Source organism: Tiliqua scincoides, chromosome 1 (genome assembly GCF_035046505.1).
Source record: "Tiliqua scincoides isolate rTilSci1 chromosome 1, rTilSci1.hap2, whole genome shotgun sequence".
Lineage (NCBI taxonomy): Eukaryota > Metazoa > Chordata > Lepidosauria > Squamata > Scincidae > Tiliqua > Tiliqua scincoides.
In genome coordinates, this window is record NC_089821.1 from 214,279,114 (window position 1) to 214,300,600 (window position 21,487).

General features: G+C 43.5%; 1 protein-coding gene across 2 annotated transcripts in view; it reads left to right on the forward strand.

Moving 5' to 3' along the window:
* Positions 1 to 15,440: 15,440 nt before the first annotated feature.
* The window catches only part of UST (uronyl 2-sulfotransferase), a 175,367-nt gene continuing 169,320 nt past the window's right edge, over positions 15,441 to 21,487 (forward strand). Inside the window, exon 1 of one of the 2 annotated variants that reach the window (XM_066615538.1) lies at positions 15,441 to 16,061. In XM_066615538.1, the coding sequence (XP_066471635.1) occupies positions 15,818 to 16,061 (244 nt within the window). In that variant the 5' untranslated portion in view covers positions 15,441 to 15,817. Of the gene's footprint in view, positions 16,062 to 20,817; positions 20,887 to 21,487 lie in introns of those variants that run through there. The other variant, XM_066615556.1, reaches the window with a different exon arrangement.

Here is a 21,487-nt window from a genome sequence, read left to right on the forward strand (position 1 = left end):
ATCCTCTTCAAAATTTAACATCTTTGTGTTTGAGCCATATTTATAAATTTACATATGTTGATAGCCTAGCCTAGTTTTCTCATCTCTCACTTAGGGGAAAGAACTCTCTTAATTCGAGGTAAAAAGAGACTGCATCAACTTTAAACACTGTGTGAAGGAGTGCTTTGCTAGCCCATTTCCTCACTCACTCCTCACTTTAAATGCATCGCAGGATCGTGTAGTGAAGCACTTCTTTTTGTGGTCCCTTTAAAAACACAACAAACCAAAAACCAAAAAAGCACTTCCTGCTTTTAGTAAAGAACTGCACAACACAAAGAGCAAAGTGGGGAAGTAAGGGACTTTTGTTTGTTCTTGGAGGGGAGTGTGTGCCCCAAAGAAGCCAGCAATGGTGAGTTAGGAGCAGCAGACCCAGTTTGGCTATCTCTGGGTTCAGTTTAACAAATATCTTAACTGTCCTCTTTCTAGCTTCTGGCATTTATTTTTATTGTTATTCTTGTCATGCCCTTACTATTGTGCTAGCAGACCTGAACAGCCATGCAAAACATTTTGGGACACAGGAATTTTTGCCAAAAATATTATTTAAAATGTGACACACAGTAATCTGTGCCTTGCAGCCAGGTGAAACCTTATTAACTGGTGTTGGACTGCTTGATCTGAAACCAATTTAAGCCTTATTGGTCAATGGGACTAATCTCATTTAACTGGCTTGTAAATCAATATATTAGTTTGGTGCCTCACATGAAGGATGCATACATGCTGCTTTTCGAGTTGCAGATGAATTTGAATGAGTTTTGTTTTTGCTGAATGCTGCCTTGAGTACATGGAGCTCATGCATTTAAGATATTTTAAAGTCAAATCTGCTATTTTGAAAACCAGGAACTGAATTAGAACTCTGAGCAACTGACCAATCAAACCACAGCACAGTGTCAGCATGTGGCAATGTCAGGTGGCCTTGTATCCTTTCCAGAGCCCCTATTCTGATAGCTCTCACGATATCTTGACATATTCTAGCAGATGTGCTGATAGTCTTCATCAAGGCAGGAAAACTTCATATGGGTTTGTCAGAGAAGGCAGGCTGACAAAAGGAAGTAGAGCTTAGTGGTTAGTGGGCAGTCACTCCTCCCAGCTTCCCACTTGCCCTTTACTGGAACAGCAGTCAAATGGAGAAAAACAAATCCACTGTCACTAGTGGAACCCCAGGCTACAGAGACCAGGCAAAGGAAGGCCATCACCCTAAACCCTTAACAGTAATAAGCAAGTGGTAAAAACTTTATTAAGGATTCATCTGTCACATTGGTTTACTACTAGAGAGACCACTTTTAATGTAGAGAATCTTGAACATGCCACTACACCTTAACGTTGCTTTTAGCAATTACTACAATAGCTAGAGTCTCCAAGTTCAAGAAGGTACAGAGAGTGCTGTTGCTTATTTAGTGCTTTCCAAAGATACCTGGTTGACTGCTGATGAGGCCAGAAAGGCAGTCTGCATGGACCTTTAGCCTGCCCCAGCAAGACTCTGTTGCAGTACGCAGCAGACACCGCAGCTCAAGAGACTCAAGGTCAGGCAGATACTCCAGGTAAATAACAAGGCAAAGACAAGGCAGTGCTCTACCACCAGATGTCCTTTACTTGAAGATATATACAATATTTACAGTGCAAAGGCAGCTCAGCAAGCAAACAGCAAAGATAGCACTTTTCTTAATTCTCAGATCACCAACTCCACCGACGTAGCTTCCTGCAGACACTAATTTAATAATAATAATAATAATAATAATAATAATAATAATGTTTATATACCACTTTTCAACAAAAAGTTGTCAAAGTGGTTTATAGAAAAATCAAATAACTCCACATAACATCTCCCACACAGCATATTGCACACGCTGCAATATATACTGGCACTGGCCAATGAGAAGTGGGCTACGATCTGGTGACTGCATGACTCATTGTCTGGTGACACGGTATTGCAGGGTATTGCATCATCCCTGCAGTGTCCTGTTGCATCAGCCAATCCCATGATGCGCCTGGGCTACACTGCATGTATGCAGGCCAAGACATCAGGGCCTAGCCTTGCCCTATCCAGCCTGCAAATTCACTATAGGCCTGGGGCATATATCATAACAGACCCTTTCCAAGATCCATATAAGGTCATTTGTTGCCCTTCTGCCTTGCCCAGCCCCCCCTCTGGCTGCCCATCTCATCTTCAACTTAGCCAGGATCTCTTTGCAGATGATATCTCCACCCAGCTGAGCTACCTGGGCTTTCATTGGCCATCTCTGTGCTGTCCTTGTTGGCCACAGCTGCTAGGTAGAATGGCGTTAAAAGCAGAACTATAATCCACAAATAACAGCCGTACATATGTACCCCATTGTTCCAAATGATGAAGGACTGTATGTAAAACCATAGAGATGGCATCATCAGTCGACCTATTACTCCTATTACTCCTTGCAAATTGACAAGGATCCAAGGTGGGTGGAAGACCAGACTTAATATGTTTCAACACCAGCCTCTCAAAACACTTCATAATTACCTAAGTTAGAGCCACAGGTCGATAATCATTGAGAGAAGCAACTACTGTCTGCTTAGGAACTGGCACTATGATAGATGTCTTCAAGCAAGTAGGGACAGAGCAGTTAGCAGGGTAAATACTGGAGTACAACACATCTAAGCACTGGTGTAATATTTTACTACACTAGCAGGGCAAATTTTCAGGCCACTACAATATTATACTTTGCTTCCTGAGTAGAACAATAGTGAAAACATTCACCAGACCAGAGCAGAACAGCAAATTGTTTCATGTTTCCCCTTTCTCAAATGGTGAAATTTTTAGGTCAGGCTTAGTATTACATGCAAAAGATCTAATAAAACATTGCTGTTGAGAGGCCTCTATGTTCTCCAGGACTTACAGAGCAGAAATCAAATATTCTTCGTCTCATATTTTGAAATGCACATCTCTAAAATCTCCTTAAGATACAGCATGACAATAATTAATTCACGGTTATTATTAATTCACGGTCTATTATTCACAGTCAAGAACATGGGGATGCATTTTCAAGCACCAAGGGAAAAAGTCAGTACTATTCCAAGGTACAGTTTAGATATTGATACAAAAGTACTACAGCATCTACAAAACATGTTTTGAGAAACAGTGTTTAGTGAAGGATCACAAGGTGGATGACACAAAGAACTGAAGGGCAAATCTTTCTTTTAAATTAAATGAATGATTAAATAGGTATGTTTTGTTCTTTGCTGGCAGAGTCATCCACTGAGGCACCCGAAAATTCAGCACTTTTAAGATCCAATACCCTCATTAGGGATTTTTGTTCCTCAGTCAGTTAAAAAAAAAAAAAGGATTTTGAATGCCCAACTTTGGTTGGACCATTCTTTCCCCCACCCTCTACCATGTGCATGCCACAGTTAAACCATTCAACAGGAGTTATCTGCAATAGTACTGAGAAACAAGAAATTGAATCAAGACTAGTAGGTATACAGCAATTGAGCATTAATGTGGAACAACTGGAGAAAAACAAAACAGAATTTTAGAGCCTATTATTAGGCTAGTGTTTAAAAGGAAAAGAAAGCAAAATGATATACTATTTGTCAAACAGATTTCTTTGGCTAGGAACACTGTTGCAAATGTTCTGGAATAAAATTTGCATTTGTGGCTTAGAAGTAAGACAATCCTGTGCCAAATTCGAAGGCCTATGGCAGTTTATATAATAAAGATTTTCTCCCATTGAATAGAAAATGTGGGACAGAAAATGAATTTAAAAGGGTGCTTTTATGATAGCCAAAATGATTGATTGAAAGACAGTAATAGATGCTAGTTTCATTCTAATTTCCTTCTTCCACAGAAAAACCAATGACCCAGAAATGTGTAATAAATTAGCCAATTATCCCCAGATGGGAGGCTCTGCAAATGATGTAATCATGGATTTTACAAATCAGTGCTATCCAAAAGAGTAGTACGTCTTCCTGATTAAAATGTCAGCATAAAGTACAGCTTTTCACTTTCATTTCCACAGCTAAAATCAGCCTCTGTAATGGTGGAATGTAACAATTAAATGATTCAAAAACACCACATGACAGTAAACAAAAACTTCCAGATTGTTTTCTCTAATATTCCAAATTAAAAAGTGCTACAAAATGAGCTGCAAAACTTCATGAGTAAACCAAAAGACAGATGCAGTCATTAGACAGCCTAAACGTTACACAGAAACCAAAAGGACAATAGACTATGCGACAGCTCAAGGAGCATATGGGTAAAGAACAAGATAATTCTTTGAGATATTTCGTTATCCCCACCAAACTTCAATTCCCAGTGTTCCAAGATGGGACACTGAAACATGTCCACTAAACAAGTTTTCCAAACCTGGCAACTCGTTCTCTAGCCCACTGAACTGATTCTTCAGCTATGTTGACAGCTTGCCATGTTGTTCTGACCAGCTGGCAGGAAGTACTTCTATCATGTTCAGTAACTAGAAGCCTGCCTGAAAATGAGCATTTGTCATTCAACTTTCTTTCCAAATGGTGGCAGGGAGAGAATATTGTTGCCATTGAATATGGGCTGTCTTTTGTTGCTGGCCTCATCAAAGATGAACAGAACTGCAGCAGAAGGATCAAAGAGATGGAACAATAGCGCAGAAATCACTCTAGTATGTTCTTACATCCTGCACTACCTGTTCCATATGGAAAAATCCAGAAGGAGTTCAGAGTAAATATTTAAAAATGTAACATTTAATTTATAATGCATTTTCTTTAATAATATCTACTTGTTTAAGTTCTGGAATTGGGTCTGTGATTTGAGGTGGTTCATGCACTCCTGATTTCAAGACAGGCTTACCTGTTTTTCTTCTGCTGGATTTTTCAGCTTCTGTGGTGTGAGGGTTGTTGGCTGGAAGAGCTTCTTGAAGAAAAAATTGCTTATGGCCTAGGCTTGCAAGAAAATAGTAACCACTGTATGCTGTGTATTCCAGGTTCCCCAAAATAGAATCTGTACCATCAAACTAAACAAATATGCAAGCCATGCTTCCAACCAAAAATACATTTTATTATCAAAACATAGTGCTGTACAGAGCTGAACCCCACAGCATGGGGAGGGAACTCATTCTTTTTCCTTCCAGTGATTCCCTGAAAAAAAAATCACTGACTTGAAGAAGAAATTTGCACCCAGAAGGATGATTTGAGACCACCACTAAAAGAAGAGACGTTTTCTTTCAGATAGGCTTTCAGTGAGAAAACAGAACGTCCCTAAGATCCCCAGTCCTAATTAGCTTGTGCTCTCCATCTTACTTCTTTTGGTCAGAAAAAGGAGGTATTTCCAGTTGAGACCTCTTTGGCTGAAAGCCCACCTCTAAGCTCACACCCTTCTAGTTTGATCTTAATTGTTTGGCAAGTAGGTGAACTAGACTCTGGTGTAGTATGATTGAAGGATACCACATTATTTAAATGTTGTCTAGGTCACCTTTCTGTCCCATTTAAGGAAAAATGGGGGGAAAAATCACCGCCACTCAAAACATTGCATGCCTGGCAACCTTCAGTCTCGAAAGACTATGGTATAAGCCTACAGCACCCAGTATTCCCAGGTGGTCTCCCATCCAAGTACTAACCAGGCCTGACCCTGCTTAGCTTCCAAGATCAGGCATCTGCAGGGTAACAGTTGCTGCATTGTGAAGTAGCAAATTCACAAGCCAAAAAAAAATCAAAAAACAGTGTAACAAAAAAGAACAAGCAGCTGTGAGTCCCAATAAAACAAATGCTGGGGCAAGCCAAATGAAACACACATCTTTACTGCTCACTTAAAAACAGACAGAGCAGGGGCAAGCCAGGCCTCTCAGGAGAGGGGATTGCACAGCAAGAGGGTCCCTAAGGAAGAAGGCACAGTCCCACATTGCCTTCAGATGAGCCTCCAAAAGCAATGAGATATGAAGCAAGGCCTCTAACAACAAGTGCAGGGTACAGACACATTCATGCAAGAGGAGAGACCTTCAAGAATCCTGGATCTAAGCTAGTAGGGCTTTATAGATGACAATCAGGACCATAAGCTGTGCTGAGAAACACATTGGTTGCTACTTTCTGCTCCAGCTGAAGCTTCCAAACAGCCCTCAAGCATAACTCCAAGAAGAGTGTATAACAGTAGTCTAAAGAACTACTATATGTAATACTATATGTCAGGGGTGCCCAAACCCCAGCTCTGGGGCCACTTGTGGCCCTTGAGGCCTCTCACTGCGGCCCTCAGGGAGCCCCCAGTCTCCAATGAGCCTCTGGCCCTCCAGAGATTTGTTGAAGCAGACACTGGCCAGACACAACTGCTCTCAGCTTGAGGGAGACTGTATGACCTCTCGCATGAGCTGTGGGATGAGGGCTTCCTCCACTGCTTGCTGTTTCACATCTGTGATGCAGTAGCGGCAGCAAAGGAAAGGCCAGCCTTGCTTTGTGCAAGGCCTTTTATAGGCCTTGAGCTATGGCAAGACCTTCATTCATTCATATAAGTTCCATCTTTAATATATTCATTTATGTTAACTTATGTAAATTTATTCAAATTTTAAATGTAAATTGATTCTTTTTTTCCCCAGCCTCCGACACAGTGTCTGAGAGACAATGTGGCCCTCCTGCCAAAAACTTTGGACACCCCTGCTATATGTAATCCTATATGCACTTACCAGTGAGAATGTCCCATTAAACTAAGTGGAGCTTACTTCTAAGTAGACATGCACAGGACTGTACTAGAATGCATTGCTCTCTCACTTGTAAATACAAGAAGTATTTTACCAGTGATTGTTACAATGGGTTTTTAGCTTGCACAAATGCAGCAACTACACAAATGCAGCAAAAGCCTTGACACTAGCAATTTTTTGAGATCATCAACAATTGTTCTAGCACTGTTGGCAAAATGGTACAATGGTGTTAGGGGGGAATTCTAACATAGGACTTCAATAATTAATATTGAGGCAAAAGAAAAGTGATATTAAAAGCCTGTTTTCACAATCAACACACAGAGCCAAATAAGACTTGATTGTGGCAGACCTATTTGCATACATCTGGATCTGCACCACTAAAGCCAACAATAACAGGGTCCAATTTTTAGAGCAAAGGGGGAAATGCAAATGAATAGTCCTTACCTCCCTGCAGTCTCATCCTATGTGTCAAATTCACTACTGGCCTCAGAGCTATGGAAATCAGGGAGTAGAGGATACAGGACATATACAGGACACAGGGCAGGAGGTCTAGTCTAGAGGGTAGAGCCTCTGTTAGCCGGAAGATAACATCAGATGGCGAGACCTTGAAGCAGCTGACAAGCCGAGCTGAGTGATTCCACCTGCTCTTGGTGTGAGCAAGAAGCGTCTTGGCTGCCCTCCATGTGAGAGATGGAGCTGCTTGTCAGCCTGCATGGGAGAACTGGAGGCCAGAAGTGAGACCAAACCAGGAAGATACATCTGAAATGTTGTTGGTTCTTGAAAGAGAGAACCTCCATGATTGTAAAAATCCCTTTGAGGGATTTAGAAATGCCTGCCTACATAAACTGCCTTGAATAAAGTCAGAGGAATAATCCGATAACCAGAAAGGCGGTATACAAATACCTAGTTGTTGTTATCATCATCATTATTATATTATAGGAGTATTCTCAGTAGCTTAGCTAAGGGGGATACATTGCCCCAGGTACCAAACTTTGACAGAGTGCCAACCCACACCCCCAGCAAAGGACCAAAGACAAAAAAAAGCACCTTTCTGAGGCTCATGGAGGCCACGGTGGCACCCCCAAGCCTCAGGAAGCCTCATGGAGGCTTTAGAAGTTCCATGAAAACTGACTTTCTGATGAGGGGAGGCCATGTGTGCAGGGGGGTGTTAAAAATTTTTGAGCCTCCAGGGGCCAGATACCTTAGCTATGCCACTCACAGCACAATCCTAACAGGATGCTTGGCTGGCAGAAGTCACTTGTGCCAGCCTGGGAGGGTCACAAATGGGCTGAAAAGCACGTTTGCAGCTAATCCTGAGTCAGCTGGGCCACTGCAAGGATGTGTGCTAGCCTGAGGAAGCTGCATTCAGCCTCCATTGCACCCAGAGGGTAAGTTCGCGCTGGCCAAACTCTGCCAGTGTGGAAGTCTGGGGGGCGTGGGGAGGAGGCATTTTGCAGCAGGTGGTGGGAGAGCAGGGGTGGGGCCAGGACCCAGCACTTGTGCTGGATCCTGACCCCGTCCAGGGCAGCGCAGCATGTCTCCTGGTTGCTCAGAGCTGCCCCACCTCTTGAAGTGGTACAGATCCATGTAGACCTTTTGGGGCTGCTGCGGCTCTCCCTGGGATAAGGCTGAGCTGATTTACCTGATTTACCCCAGGCTGAGCTGCTTGCAGCCTGAAACTGATGCTGGATGCTGGGCAGAAATGCCAGCCTCCCTGTTCCAGTGCAAGATAGGATTGCGCTGTGGGTGTTCCACTCTCCTTCATGCTCTGTTTGCTCTAAAATCAAATCATTAAACCCCACCACAAGCTTGCATTTATATGTAAAGTTAAAGACAAATTGATATTTTGTTCATTTGTTTAAAAGTAGGCTGGTTTTATACTTCTCTGTCATTGGAGCTTTATTTTAGCATAAGTTGCCTTGGGCACTCTTTATTGGGCAAGAAGACAGAATATGTTTGTTTGTTTTTTAAGCAAGCCACTATCATGTCTAGCTCACAGAACAGGAATTCTAGAATGTTTCAGCAACCTAGAAACAGGCACAAAACCAAGTAGCCCCATGTAGGGTTTTTAGCTCCAGGACAGGCATAAGATTCAGCAGCATCACCCCCCCCCGGGCTTGTACCACTCCTCCCCACACAGTTGCCCCCTGCTCAGGAATGCCCCCACACCACTCAGCAGCAGACTCATTGCTGATGGCTTCTGAGGCCTCTCTAACTGGTATGGGGGTCCAGTGCCCCCACCCTCTGCTGGCCACTGTGCAGGTACCTCCCTCCTTCTACGCACTGCCAAGTGCTTTATGGCACTTTTGCAATGCCTGTCTCCCTAGCAGCACGCACAAGACTGGCACTGCCAAAGAGCAGGACTGGGCCATTCGTTTCACAGAAAACTTGTATCAAAGAGTAGTGGCAAAGGGCACAAGGTATTTTGTAATGATCAGAGATACAAAAATGGAATAGGCATAGAAAACTCCATCTAGTCTTGAAGAGAGGGCAATTTGGGCCCTCAGAAATTCTACAAGTTTAAACTTCCAAGTCAAGCATCTGGAAATGTTTAATAAAAGTAATAATTTTTGCTCCAAGACAGGACTCTGGAAAGAGGTTGTACAAAAATAAAACAGGGCAAAAGGAAACGGATGATGAATAAAAACACAATGAACTGATTATATGTAAATATAATCTATTGCTTTCCCACTTCAAAGTCTTAATCTATTATTTGAATAAAAACATGCTTTCATGCTGCATTGCATCTTTTTGTTTAATTTTGTATAACTTCTTATTTTGCTTTAGAGTTCCTCCACAATTCCAAAGCTGTTTCCAGCATCTAATAAGCAATTTCCTAGAAATTTTCTTCCAGATGCGTATCAGCTTGTACTAGAAAAGAAAAATTTCAGTGTTTGCTTTGATTTCTCAGATATAAGGCCTGACAAATGTGATAATAGATAATAGCTCCTTTTTCCTATATTAATAATCAACATCTGCTAAATTGCTGGCAAACAAGAATGAAACAGTAACAATGAAAGAAAGTCCTTGCTAAGTTAATCAAATATAAAGGCAAACTATTTAATGTTGCTTCCAAAGCAGATCCGTCCTGCAGATATATACAGACGTTGCCCCCTTATTTGGAGGAGTTCTGTTCCAGAACCCCCTGCGGAGAGTTGAAACAGTGGATATGGGTGGACACCCTCTCTGCTGTCCAGGGAACTGCCTCCCCCAAGAGGCGAGGGGAGCTTTGCTTCCCTCACCTCCCGAGGGGCTTCGGAGATCAGCAGAAGCCAAGGATGTCCATCATTAACCTTTGCCAAGCTCAGATTGAGCTCTGCAAAACAAATAATGCAACTTCCTGTTTCATGGAGAAACCAGAAGTGACTTTTTAATGCCTTATAAGGCATTGGGATCTCCCCTTGCCTCTGGAGGGGGTGTGGGTGCATGGAGGGCCTGGAACCGATCCGTGGATATGGGATCCACAGATACTGGGGGGGGGGTGGTGGCCCTGTATTTTTGAACAGGATTATACTTGAGAACCATCAAATGTACAGTTGGGGCCTCTTTATATGCAGATTTGAAACCTGTGGTTTTACCTCACCACAGGTCCCGAACTCGCGAATCTGCCCCACCTGTTGTCCTCCAATCACAACTTGAGTTGTGCTCTGTTCACATTTGAAGGCCCTTCTGAGGGCTCCAGAAGGCTGGAAATCGGCACTTCCTCCTGAGGATCAGGGAGGCCGTCCATGGTTGGGGAGGGTTGAAGAGGTCACGGAGGATAGGTCCTGCAATCTGCAGATTTTAGGGTGGGTGTGGGTGTGAGAGAGAGAGAGAGAATGGATCCCCCATGAATACCAAGGCATCACCTATATATCTCCATTTATCTGAAGGCAATGTTATGCTTAGATGTGTTTGAAAACAGTGTTATTTATTTTACTCAAAAGTAAGCCCATTGTGTTCAGTAATACTTAGGCTGCAATCCTATCTTACTCACCAGAAACAAATACCTCTAGCAATGCTTCAGAAGTGCAGTAGCCAAATGTCTGTTGCCCAGAAAAGGTAGCCTAGCCTGATCTTATGATGCTGAGAGCCTCATTGTTTTCAAATAAATGTTGGGCATCCCTTATCCAGAATTCCAAAATGTGGAATATTCTGAAATACGGAACTTTGTTGAGCACCAAAATGACTTATTTTTTACTTTCTTTGCCTAAAGAAAGTAAATCACAAACTGTGTTTTGTGCACAAAATTATTTAAAATACTGTATAAACTTGCCTTATGCTATGTGTCTGCATCAGATTGCAGCCTCAGTTTGCCATGTCTTCTCAATAAATCAATAAATGTATCTTATATGGAGATATCTGAACACTAGCATCCATTATAGCTTCTGTTTTTCCTTCATATGACACTATCTCCACACTTCAGCATTTCTATATTTGTACAAGCCCAGCTGTATCTAATAGTAACCTCTTCCCCAAAACATTACCTTCATTTCCTCATAATAGAACATAGAAGTTCATAGTGAAAGGCCTGGACACAGTTTCTTATGTAAAGAAAGAACAGGGTATTATTGTATAGATTCATTTCAGTTGTGATTATTACAGAACTGCAGTATATTCTTTAAAGGAATGGAGACTTCAGATTGCTCTAGCATTAAAGACTTATTCTGAATATAAGTGGAATAAGAGACAACAAGAACAAGATTTGAGGACTACCATTTTTAAAGTGAAAGCCATCCCATCAATGATATAATCTTGTTCAATTAGCTAGACCTTATTTCACTTAATCTAGAAGTGCCTGGTTGTTTACCTTTCTAAAATCCTGCACACTTTTATTTAACCAAAGCCCCCAATTCTTGATAGATGTTTCTTTACAAAACATTGGGAAAGTTTTATTTTTCATATACTATCTCTCCCTCACCCATGCTGATTAGTTAGACCTGATCCAATTTCAACAGATCAGGATAGTTTTCAGACCCTGGTTTTATATGAGTTTCTTGATGTAGTACCATCAATGCATTTTCTTTCTTTCTTTAGCATATTTATTCCATATTGCCTGAATTCAGACCCTTAACATTTAGGAAAACAAACTCAATCAACCAAGGAGTTTTATAAAATTCAAGAAGGTTCTGTACCTGTTGATGTTGGGTGATTAATAATATCAAAAATTGCTTTGTCTCTTCTGTGATTTGAACTAGAATCCATTCATTCATGAAAACCTGAAGTTTAAATGGCATCCCTCCATTGGTAAAAAATACTCCACTTTCTGTAAATAAACTGTAAGAAATTTAAGGTCACTTCTTTAATATTTCTGGTTACAGATCAACAAGTGCTTATGTTTTCATATCCTTGATTTTAAAAAGGATTACCGCCCAAATTTTTCCCACTATAGCTTTGTTTACCCTGCAACTAAAAAATGTATATCCAGGATACCCCATCATTTCACATTATATCTTCTAGAATCTAGATTCAGCTTCTAATTCTTCAACATCAGCTTTCAATTTGAACAAGCCTTCACTGCATACGTTATTCAATACGTAGCTCTTGGAATAAGAATTGTTGTTTCTCTGAGAAGAGAGATTCCCATTTCTCCTCACATATTTTTAATCTCTGAAAATTCAAGATCGCATTCTTCAAATTCTGCACTGTATCTGTTAAAGTTTTAATCTTTTCCTGCAATTCAACATCTTTATCTTGAATTTGTTTCTCTCTCCTTTTTTTCATCCCATTTTCACATATCTTCTATATATTGTATGAACTTTTGCAATGTGTTTTCTGTTTCTTTTGATTTTTTTTATCCCGTATTTCTTCAAAATCTCTTTGTTCTTTTCAGAAGATTGATCCCATATCTATAGTTAAACCTATCTGTATCCTTTTCTCTTTCCCTTCATCCATTTTCTTCATTCTTTCTTACCCATTCCACTTGTTCCAGGAATCACAAACTCTTTTTACAAATCTAATGTTTTGGAAACATAGAAACTGTTTCCTATGTTTTCCAGGATTTTGCCCTCCCACTGGAGACCACCTTTTTCTGAGTCAAGGATTCTGCTAAATCCTCCCATCTGTTTTTGCCCTGTGGACTGATAGTGAAAACCTAAGCATGTTTACTCAGACTCCTACCTAGATTCAACAGTATTTATTCCAACTAAGTGTGCACAGGTCCTATGATTTCCAAATATTATGCAACCCAAGTAACATTGTCTGCACTTGCTTTGGCAATACTCTAATTAAAACTTCCTATATTTCTAAATATTTCTGTTAAAGTTGTTAAAAATTTTTCTAGTTCATTATATATTTTCTTTTATTGGGTAATGAGCTTTTATTTTGAAGAGAAACCCAAGACTATAGGGATGGAATTGTATTTATGCCCCAATAAGAATATGAAGAAAATGATTCTTTTGTTATTCCAGACACAGTTTGAAAAATTACATGGCGGACAATAGCACATGATGCAGTGATTAGCCTCAATAGGTACCAGGCAGGCTTTCAGTATGAACCTAGGGCTCCTGGAACAAAGAGACACCAACTCCCCCCCCCCCCTTTAATACAGGGCTTGTCCAGTCCACCACCACTGCCTCTAGTCTTCAGCACCACTTCATCTGCCATTGCCCAGTCATTCCCAGAGCCCTCCCTTCCTTCCCACCTTGGGCAGTGACTTTTCAGCTGTGTCACTACTCCTAATCAGCCAAGGTCTAAAAACAGTGGCAGGGCAAGCAGCCCAGGAAAAAAGTGAGGGGGGTCCCTTGCTTCTTTTCACTTCTTTTTGGTTAGCCCCATCACCCAGGGTGACCAGATGCTCGCTTTTTCCAGGACATGTCCTTTTTTAATCTCATGTCATGGAAAAGAACTTAAATCCCCTCCTTTTCCCTGTGAGCAGGCCCCTGCAGGTAGTACATAGACTTCTTAGAATTAATAAATTTGTCAGGGTTACCTGGGAGCAGAGCTGCCCAGGAACCAGTCCCCAGGCAAGGTAGCAGCAGCAGCGGAGGGAGGGAGCCTGCCTTAGCCCCTGCAGCTTGCAGAGGAAATTGAGCCACAGGGCTGCCACAGGTAGACCCTCACGCCCACTGGCAGGACAGCAGCAAGGCTGGAGTGGACTGGTCTGTGGAATCCTGGGCACAAGCTACAGTGAGCCACAGCTGGACAAACAGCAGCAAACCTGGCCTGTTCCAGAGTCCAGCACTGGGGCCATGGGGGACCAAGCTGGTACCTAACCAGCCAGGCAGGCCTCCAGCAGACTGCCTGGAGCTCCAGGGGCAACACCACCCACAAGCCCAGCCCAGGGACAAGGGTGTGGGCAGCAGTCCCTGCAACCTGGCTGGCGAGCAGAGCAGAAGGGAGAAGCACAGATGAGAAAAGGGAGGGCTCAGGTGGCCAGCCTTATGGAAGGGGTGGAGCCTAAGGGGGCTGTCTCCAGCATAAAGCCCAGCCCAGTTAGGAATGAAGATAGAACTAGTTAGGCTACCAGCTGGGGCTGATGTTGGCTAGCCCATGAGCCAAAACAGCCTGGGGCTATGAGATTTCCAGATGGTGGGGAAAAGGACCCAGGTGATGCAACCCCTTTCCTCCACAACCCTACTGGGGCCAGGCTGACATCACTGAGGCCAGACCCTGAGGTGCCCCACTGCTGCTTCTTGTGGGTCCCCCATGTCCTGGACCCCACAACATTATATGTAATATAGTTTTAAATTGAATAATAAGCAATATAGTGTTTAACCCATTTTTGCCCAGCCCACAAGTGTACACATTTGGTCCCTGTTGCTTATATGCAAATTTGGGCAGAAATGGCTTTGATTAACCACATGAAATCAATATACAAGTGTTTTTAGGCTTTTATTTTGTCATATCCTATGTTCTTCTTAGATGTCCTACACTTTGGGGTGCCTTGTCCTCTTTTGCAGTTATGACATCGGGTCACTCTCCCCGCCACTCTTTCTAAACTGCAGGAACAAGGATGACTGTCTCACCAGTGGGGCAGATGAATTATTGCCCCCCAAGGAGATGGGGGATAGTGGGGTTCCCCCCCAAAAGTCTCACCTGGACTTGGGGGGCCCACCAGGCCCATGGAAATGGGTGGGGCCATAGAAATTTGCACCCATTTTGTATTTCTCTCCAAGTCAGGTGACTTGAGGGCCCAATCCTATCCAACTTTCCAGTGCTGATGCAGCCCCCCAGGTAAAGAAACAAATATTCCCTTACCTTGAGGAGGCTTCAGTGACTGCACCTCCTCCACAGGATGCAGTCAAAGCCCCATTGGCAAGGTTGCATCAGTGCTGGTAAGTTGGATAGCATTGGGCCCTGGGCTGCTTGAGGAGAACAATGTGGTCATGTGAAAGAGGAAGGTGAAGCAGTTCTCAGTTCTCATAGAACACCCACTGGGGAAGTGGCAGGGTCAGCATGCCTAAGAGCCCAATCCCGTGCATATCTAATCAGAAATAAGCCCCATTAGAGCCAATGGGGCTCACTCTCAGGTAAGTGTGGATAGGATTGCAGCCTGACAGCCCAATGCTATGCGTGTCTACTCAGAAGTAAGCCCCACTGGAGCCAATGGGGCTCACTCCCGAGTAAGTGTGGCTAGGATCGGGCTGCGAGGCGCCTCGTGGAGAAGCCGGGGCGGAGAGCTGGTGGCGGTGAAGCCGGCCGGCTCCGGCGCTGCAGCGCCCGTCCTGCTAGCTCACACCGAGAAGGGCCGCCAGGCGTCGCTGGCGAGGTGAGCGAGCGGGGCCGGGCTGCTGGGCGGGCGGGAGGAAGGCGGCGGCGGCGGCGGGGCTGCGAGCGAGGGACGCAAACAACTTTTGCAGCGAGTTGCGGGCAGCAGAGCACCGGGCCCGCCGTGCACGGGCTGTAACCCGACCCCGGAGCGAGCGAGGCGCTGGGAGCGAAGCGACGCTGCGGAGGGCGGAGGAAGCCCCGCCAGCAGCCGAGCGGGGCGCGAGCGAGCGAGCGAGCGAGCGACCGCCCTCCAGCCGCTCCGAGGGCGCCGGGACTGGGGGGCAGCCGGCGATGGGCAGGAGGGGAGCCGCCTGAGCCCGCAGCGAACTTTTCCGCTCCTCGTCGCCGGCGGTGGGAGCGGCGCAGGCAGGCAGGCGGATGGAGGATGCGCTCTCCCCGGCGGGCTGTGTGAGCAGGAGGCGGCGGCGGAGGAAGCGACGGGGACGACGATGAAGAAGCTGCCGCCGCACTACGACGCGGAGCCCCGGCCTCATGTGGCCCCGCCGGCCGCCGGGGGGCCCCGGCAGGGAGCGGGCTGGCGGAGGAGGCGGCCCCTCGCCCTGCTGCCCTTCCTCTCGCTCCGCGACTACGGCTTCTGCATGGCCGCCCTGCTGCTCTTCTGCCTGGGCTCCCTCTTCTACCAGCTCAACGGGGGGCCCCCTCACTTTCTGCTGGACCTGAGGCACTATCTGGGTAAGCCAGGCCAGGGGGAGACGCTGGCCCTGCGTGGCGAGTCCTGCTGACGGGGGCAGGCTCTTCTTTTGGGGGGGGGGGGACTCTCAGCACCTCGGCTGGGGCTGCCCCTGGAGCCTCTCCTTCCCCTGAGTCTTCATAGGGCACCCACGGGCAGTGGCTGGCAGCTTGTCATCCTGGCGTATCTTCAGCAGCTCTGCCATCCAGGCAACTTCCAAATAGTGTTTGCCACCCTCACAGCCTTTTTGCAACCTGGGGAAAGGAGAGACATAGGGTAAAAAATCCCCTTGATGCTTGGCAGGGTGTTATTTGCTGGCTGCCAGGGCAGTTAGCAGCCCAATCCTAGGCATGTCTACTCAGAAGTAACTCCCATTGTGTCCCATGGAGCTTACACCAAGGAAAGTGATTATAGGATTGCCACCTAACAGCACAACCCTATGCATGTCTACTCATAAGTAACTCCCATTGTGTCCAATGGCGTTTACTCCAAGGAAAGTGAGTATAGGATTGCTACTGAACAACCCAACCCTGTGCATGTCTACTCAGAAGTAAGTCCCATTGTGTTGAGTGGGGCTTACTCCAAGGAATACAAGTATAGGATTGCCACCTAACAGCACAACCTAGTCAGAAGTAAGTCCTATTGTGTTCAATGGGACATACTCCCAGGGAAGTGAGGTTAGGATTGCAGTCTAAATTGGTAAGCGGCTATCTGCATTGGAATATACTGTGTTAAATATTTCTAAACCTTTAGAATTGGGAAGGGAAACAAAAACCATTCTAGTCACGCATCAATACAATTCCATTGGTCTATAATAATTTTAAAAAGCTCATCTTTTTGTCTTCAGAAATCACAAATACTGATCAGAAGCTATAAGCATGCATTAAAAAGGGAGGAGGGGAGGAAGGAGGTGGTGTACTCACTGTGAACTCCAGTGATAGTTTAAGTGAGTGACCAAAATGTTAAGATACAACTACTCTGCATTTTATGTGGTCTTGGATATGTCCTGTCTAGTCCAACATGCTATCCTGAGGCAGGAATATGATATGTTAAAAACATTCCCTTCAAGAGCTTGCCCAGCATCTCACTGAGCAGTTCCTGGAAGGTGATAGAATTTCCTATGTTTCTTGGACAAACTGGTTTTATAGAAAGAAACAAACAAAAAAAAGTATCCAGTGTTTAATCAAAGACTCCCTGACTTCCTAACAAATTAAACTCATGACTTTATGGCCTATCTTCTGTTGATATAGCTAATAATTCTTCCCACCTGCTGTCATAGTCTTTTAAAAGCTTGGAAACTGACAACACCACTTCCTTCCCCCCTCCCCCTCTAGGCTCAATGAACCCATTTTCTTTAGCAAGAGCAGCTGGCATGCATGCTCACTTGCATTCTTGTTAACTTCCATGTGGGGGCTTTTGTAGTTGAGTGATGGAGGAACTATCTGAGAAGAGGAGATGTCCTCCCGGTCACCCTCGGCCTAACCACAAAATAAATAATTGTGGTTCACAGTGGTAATGTGAAATTGAGAAATACAATGACAGAGCTGAGGGTGCTTGAAATTCAAATGACAGGCATGTTGGTTGTAATGATCCTTAAGAGTGTGAGAGTGCACACTCAGAAGTGATGAGTGTGAGATACTACAGCAGGTCCAAAAGGCCTGGAGTGGGACAAAAGCATTCTTGCTGGGTTCATTGCAGTCCTTCTGTCCAGCAGGAGCTGTTATTGGGTGTACACTAACTAAAGGTGTACATTTTCCATGGCATTCCATTGGGTGTACACTAACTAAAGGCCATTTTCCATGGCAGTTTCTTCCCTGGATATCCCTTCTGTATAAGCAAACTGTTCACTGTTGTATGTGGGTGGTACACACACTTATGCCTTCACTGCTATGGGATATATGCAGTTATCTTGAGGTTTGCAGCTTCACGGTGCATTGCACACACTGCACTTGAGTGGTTTTTCTACCCACAAGTGCTTTTTTGTAATGTAGGAGATAGTCTCATGTGAAATGACCCTTGAAGGTGTAGAGACCTCATGTACCTGACTCCCAACATTTGGTGTGATACAAATGGAAAGGAAGTTTTCTTTTGCCCCCCCCCTTTTAAAATGCCTAATCACTGATTTTCTATGCAATGTTCTTATTGATCCTAGATCCAGGTGTCTTTTTATGATCCACTTTCATTAGCTGGAATTGAAGTAGCCTCTCTCATTTGCATTATTGACAGTTTTTTTTTATCTTCTCAAACAAATCTGTCTCTGTGGTAAAGTAACAGCATGTTTGCCTTTAATCTAGAGACCCAGGTTTCCCATCTAGCGATTTAGTTTTGGATCTTCATTTTATTCATGCACAAAGCCACACATATTTAATCCTTTACCTCTGTGCCACTGAAAATTGCATCTCCACTTGGTTATTGGAAGTGCCATTTGCTACAGTTGCACTTTAAGGGTTAAATAGATGTCACAATATTCAGAAGGTAAAAATTCTCTCTCTCTCTCTCTGCACTGAAAACCCCACCCAGATCATGGACCTGTGTGACTGCCATACACAAATAAAACAAACTCAAACATCTAGTAACATGTGGTTTGGGTCCTCATTATAGAGTGAGATGGTCAGCTGCAGTAGTGGAATTCTCAGGTGTTCTGCTTCAGACTGCGGGGTAATATTTAGAATGCTTCCTCTCACGAGATCATCATGGCATGTAGATGGCCATATTAGAGGAAAGATTGAATGCAGAGTTCTCCCCAGCCTGCTGCTTTACTACATGTAGCATTTTTTTTGCCTGAATCATTTTCATGAATATTACTTTCCAGTTGTAGTCTGAAAGGAAACAATCCAGAATTCAACCACTTCAGCATCTCCTAACTCAGCATAATGTGCAAGCTAGCTACTTGATCAAGGGCTGGGATCCACCATGAATGGCAACCCTCAATCCAGGGGAGGATACAAGGGGCTAAAGTACAGGTAGAGCCAAACAGTGGGGGGGGGGGAGAATTAGATGTACAGCTATTCCTTAGATCAGTGGATCTTAGATCAAACTTTTTGGCAGGAGGGCCACACCATCTCTCTGACTGTGTTGGGGTCCAAGAAAAAAAAGAATTTACATTTCAAATTTACATAAATGAATATATTATAAATGGAACTTATATAAATGAACGAAGGTCATTCACGCTGAGGGCAGTTGTGTCGGGCCAGCGGGGCTCCAGGAACTCTCTGGAGGGCCAGAGGCTCATTGGAGACTGGGGGCTCCCCGCAGGCTAGATTAGGCATCCCCAAGGGCCACAAGTGGCTCCCAGGCCGGGGTTTGGGCACCCTGGCCTTAGATTCATAAAAAACAAAGTTGTAGTTATTCCAAGTGCATTCAAATCCCCTGCCACCAAGCCATGTTATCAATTACAGCAGCCAACACAGATAATCTCTACACAAGCTGGATTACAGTTGTGTCACAAGCCCAAGGAACAATAAAACCACATAACTCAACAAGTTGGGTTTACCACAAGTTTACACATCACATGTATAGAACACATTTTTAGTACATTACTAAAGAATTAAGCATGAAGGCATTCTATAAAACAAATTAGCCCATTTTACATACAGGAAAACCTTTTTTTCAGCTTCCAACCTAAAGGACAATAAAAAATGCATGGCAAAGAATTCAAAAGTTATTCGGAGAAGACAGAATTTTAACAAAAATAGTTTCCTATGTTAATCTTACTTTAAAGTTCTATATACTGCCTTCAAAATGTATCTGCATTATAAATATAAATACTATTTATAATACTATAAATATAAATAGCTCAAGGTGTTTGCTTCTGGTAAGTAAGATCGGTTTACAGCCAAAATCTTATTGTATGCAGTGGGCTTACTGTACTTCTGAGTAAAATCACTAACACCACTGCAGTAACTGAAGTGATCAAGTTTTTGGTTTAGTTATATAGGTTCTCAAATTATCATAGCCAGAGGCAACAGCACGCATGGTTAAAATCTCTGAATATACCAGCCATAAAATTCCAAAACAACTAATGTTGTTTGATGAATTAAAAACATTTCATTTTATAGTCACTGTAGACATCATCAGGCATCCAAAGGCAAAATTCTACCAGTCCAAGGCATGTCAACTTCCTGTTCTCTATTTAACAGAAAAGGTCTTACCAAACTCAATTGAGTTAGAGGCATCCAATACACATGGGACTTCATTCTAATGTGCTTACAAGAGGCACTTAAAGTGACAGCTTCCTTTAAGTTTTCTTACTTTCAAAATTACTAAAAACTTCTTTTTAAACATCCAGTCATGTTGAAAGATAGTATGATAATTTCTTTGGTGTCATGAGATTTTATCTTCTGGGTAGCAGACTTTATCTTCTGGGTAGATGTTTTAGCAGTATGGGAGCATGATGATAATGCTTTACAACAATTTTTACAGTATTTAAATCAAATTCATCCATCTATAAAATTTACCTTTAATATGTAAAAAGGAAGATGGCACCTTGGGATTTAATGTATATCGAAGACTCATACTGATAGATATTTAAATAATAAATCTAACCACCAAACATTTCAGAAGAAAGCCTTAATCAAAACTTAAAATACAAGGGCAGAATATATGTGATTATGAATTTTTAACTAAAGAGAAACAACTTCTAAGCCAAGTTACAAGCTATCGCGTATAAAGTGAATGACATCAATAATGCTTTATGTTCAAGGAGAAAAAAGAAACCAACCAACTGCAGACCCAATCCTATCCAATTTTCCAGGGCTGGAGCAGTGGTGCCAATGGGACATGCATTGCATCCTTTGGTGGGAAGGCAGACACAGAGACCTTCTCAAGGTAAGGGAACATTTGTACCTCAAGGCTACATTGTGGCTGCACTGGTGATGGAAAATTGGATAGGATTGGGCCCTGTCTGTGCTGTGTTACCATATCTGCAAGGTATTACCCACAGAATTAGCAGAATCCTTAATAAGGTCAATATAAAAAACTGTTGTTCTCCCCCCCCCCCCACTACTAAGATTGTAAATTTTTTAAGGAGTCCTGAAGATCCAATACATTTGTGGTTGAACCCTGGTACATATAGTATCCCTTGTGAAAGTGGAAAGTGTATGTGGGAACTACAAAAAGATTAGTAGCTACCCAGATTAAAGAACATCAGAGAAATGTAAGATGAAAGCAGATAGATAAGGGCCCAGTCCTATTCAACTTTCCAGCACCAGTGTAACTGCAATGCGGCCCCGAAGTAAGGGAACAAATGTTTTCATACCTTGAGGAGGTCTCTGTGACTGCCTTCCCAACACAGGAAACAGTGCATGGCCCAATGGCACAGCTGCACTGTCACTGGAAAATTGGATAGGGTTTTGGGATAGGGTATTGGGCCCTGACTAAGGGCCCAATATCCAATTTTCCAGTGCCGGTGCTGCTGTGCCAATGGGTT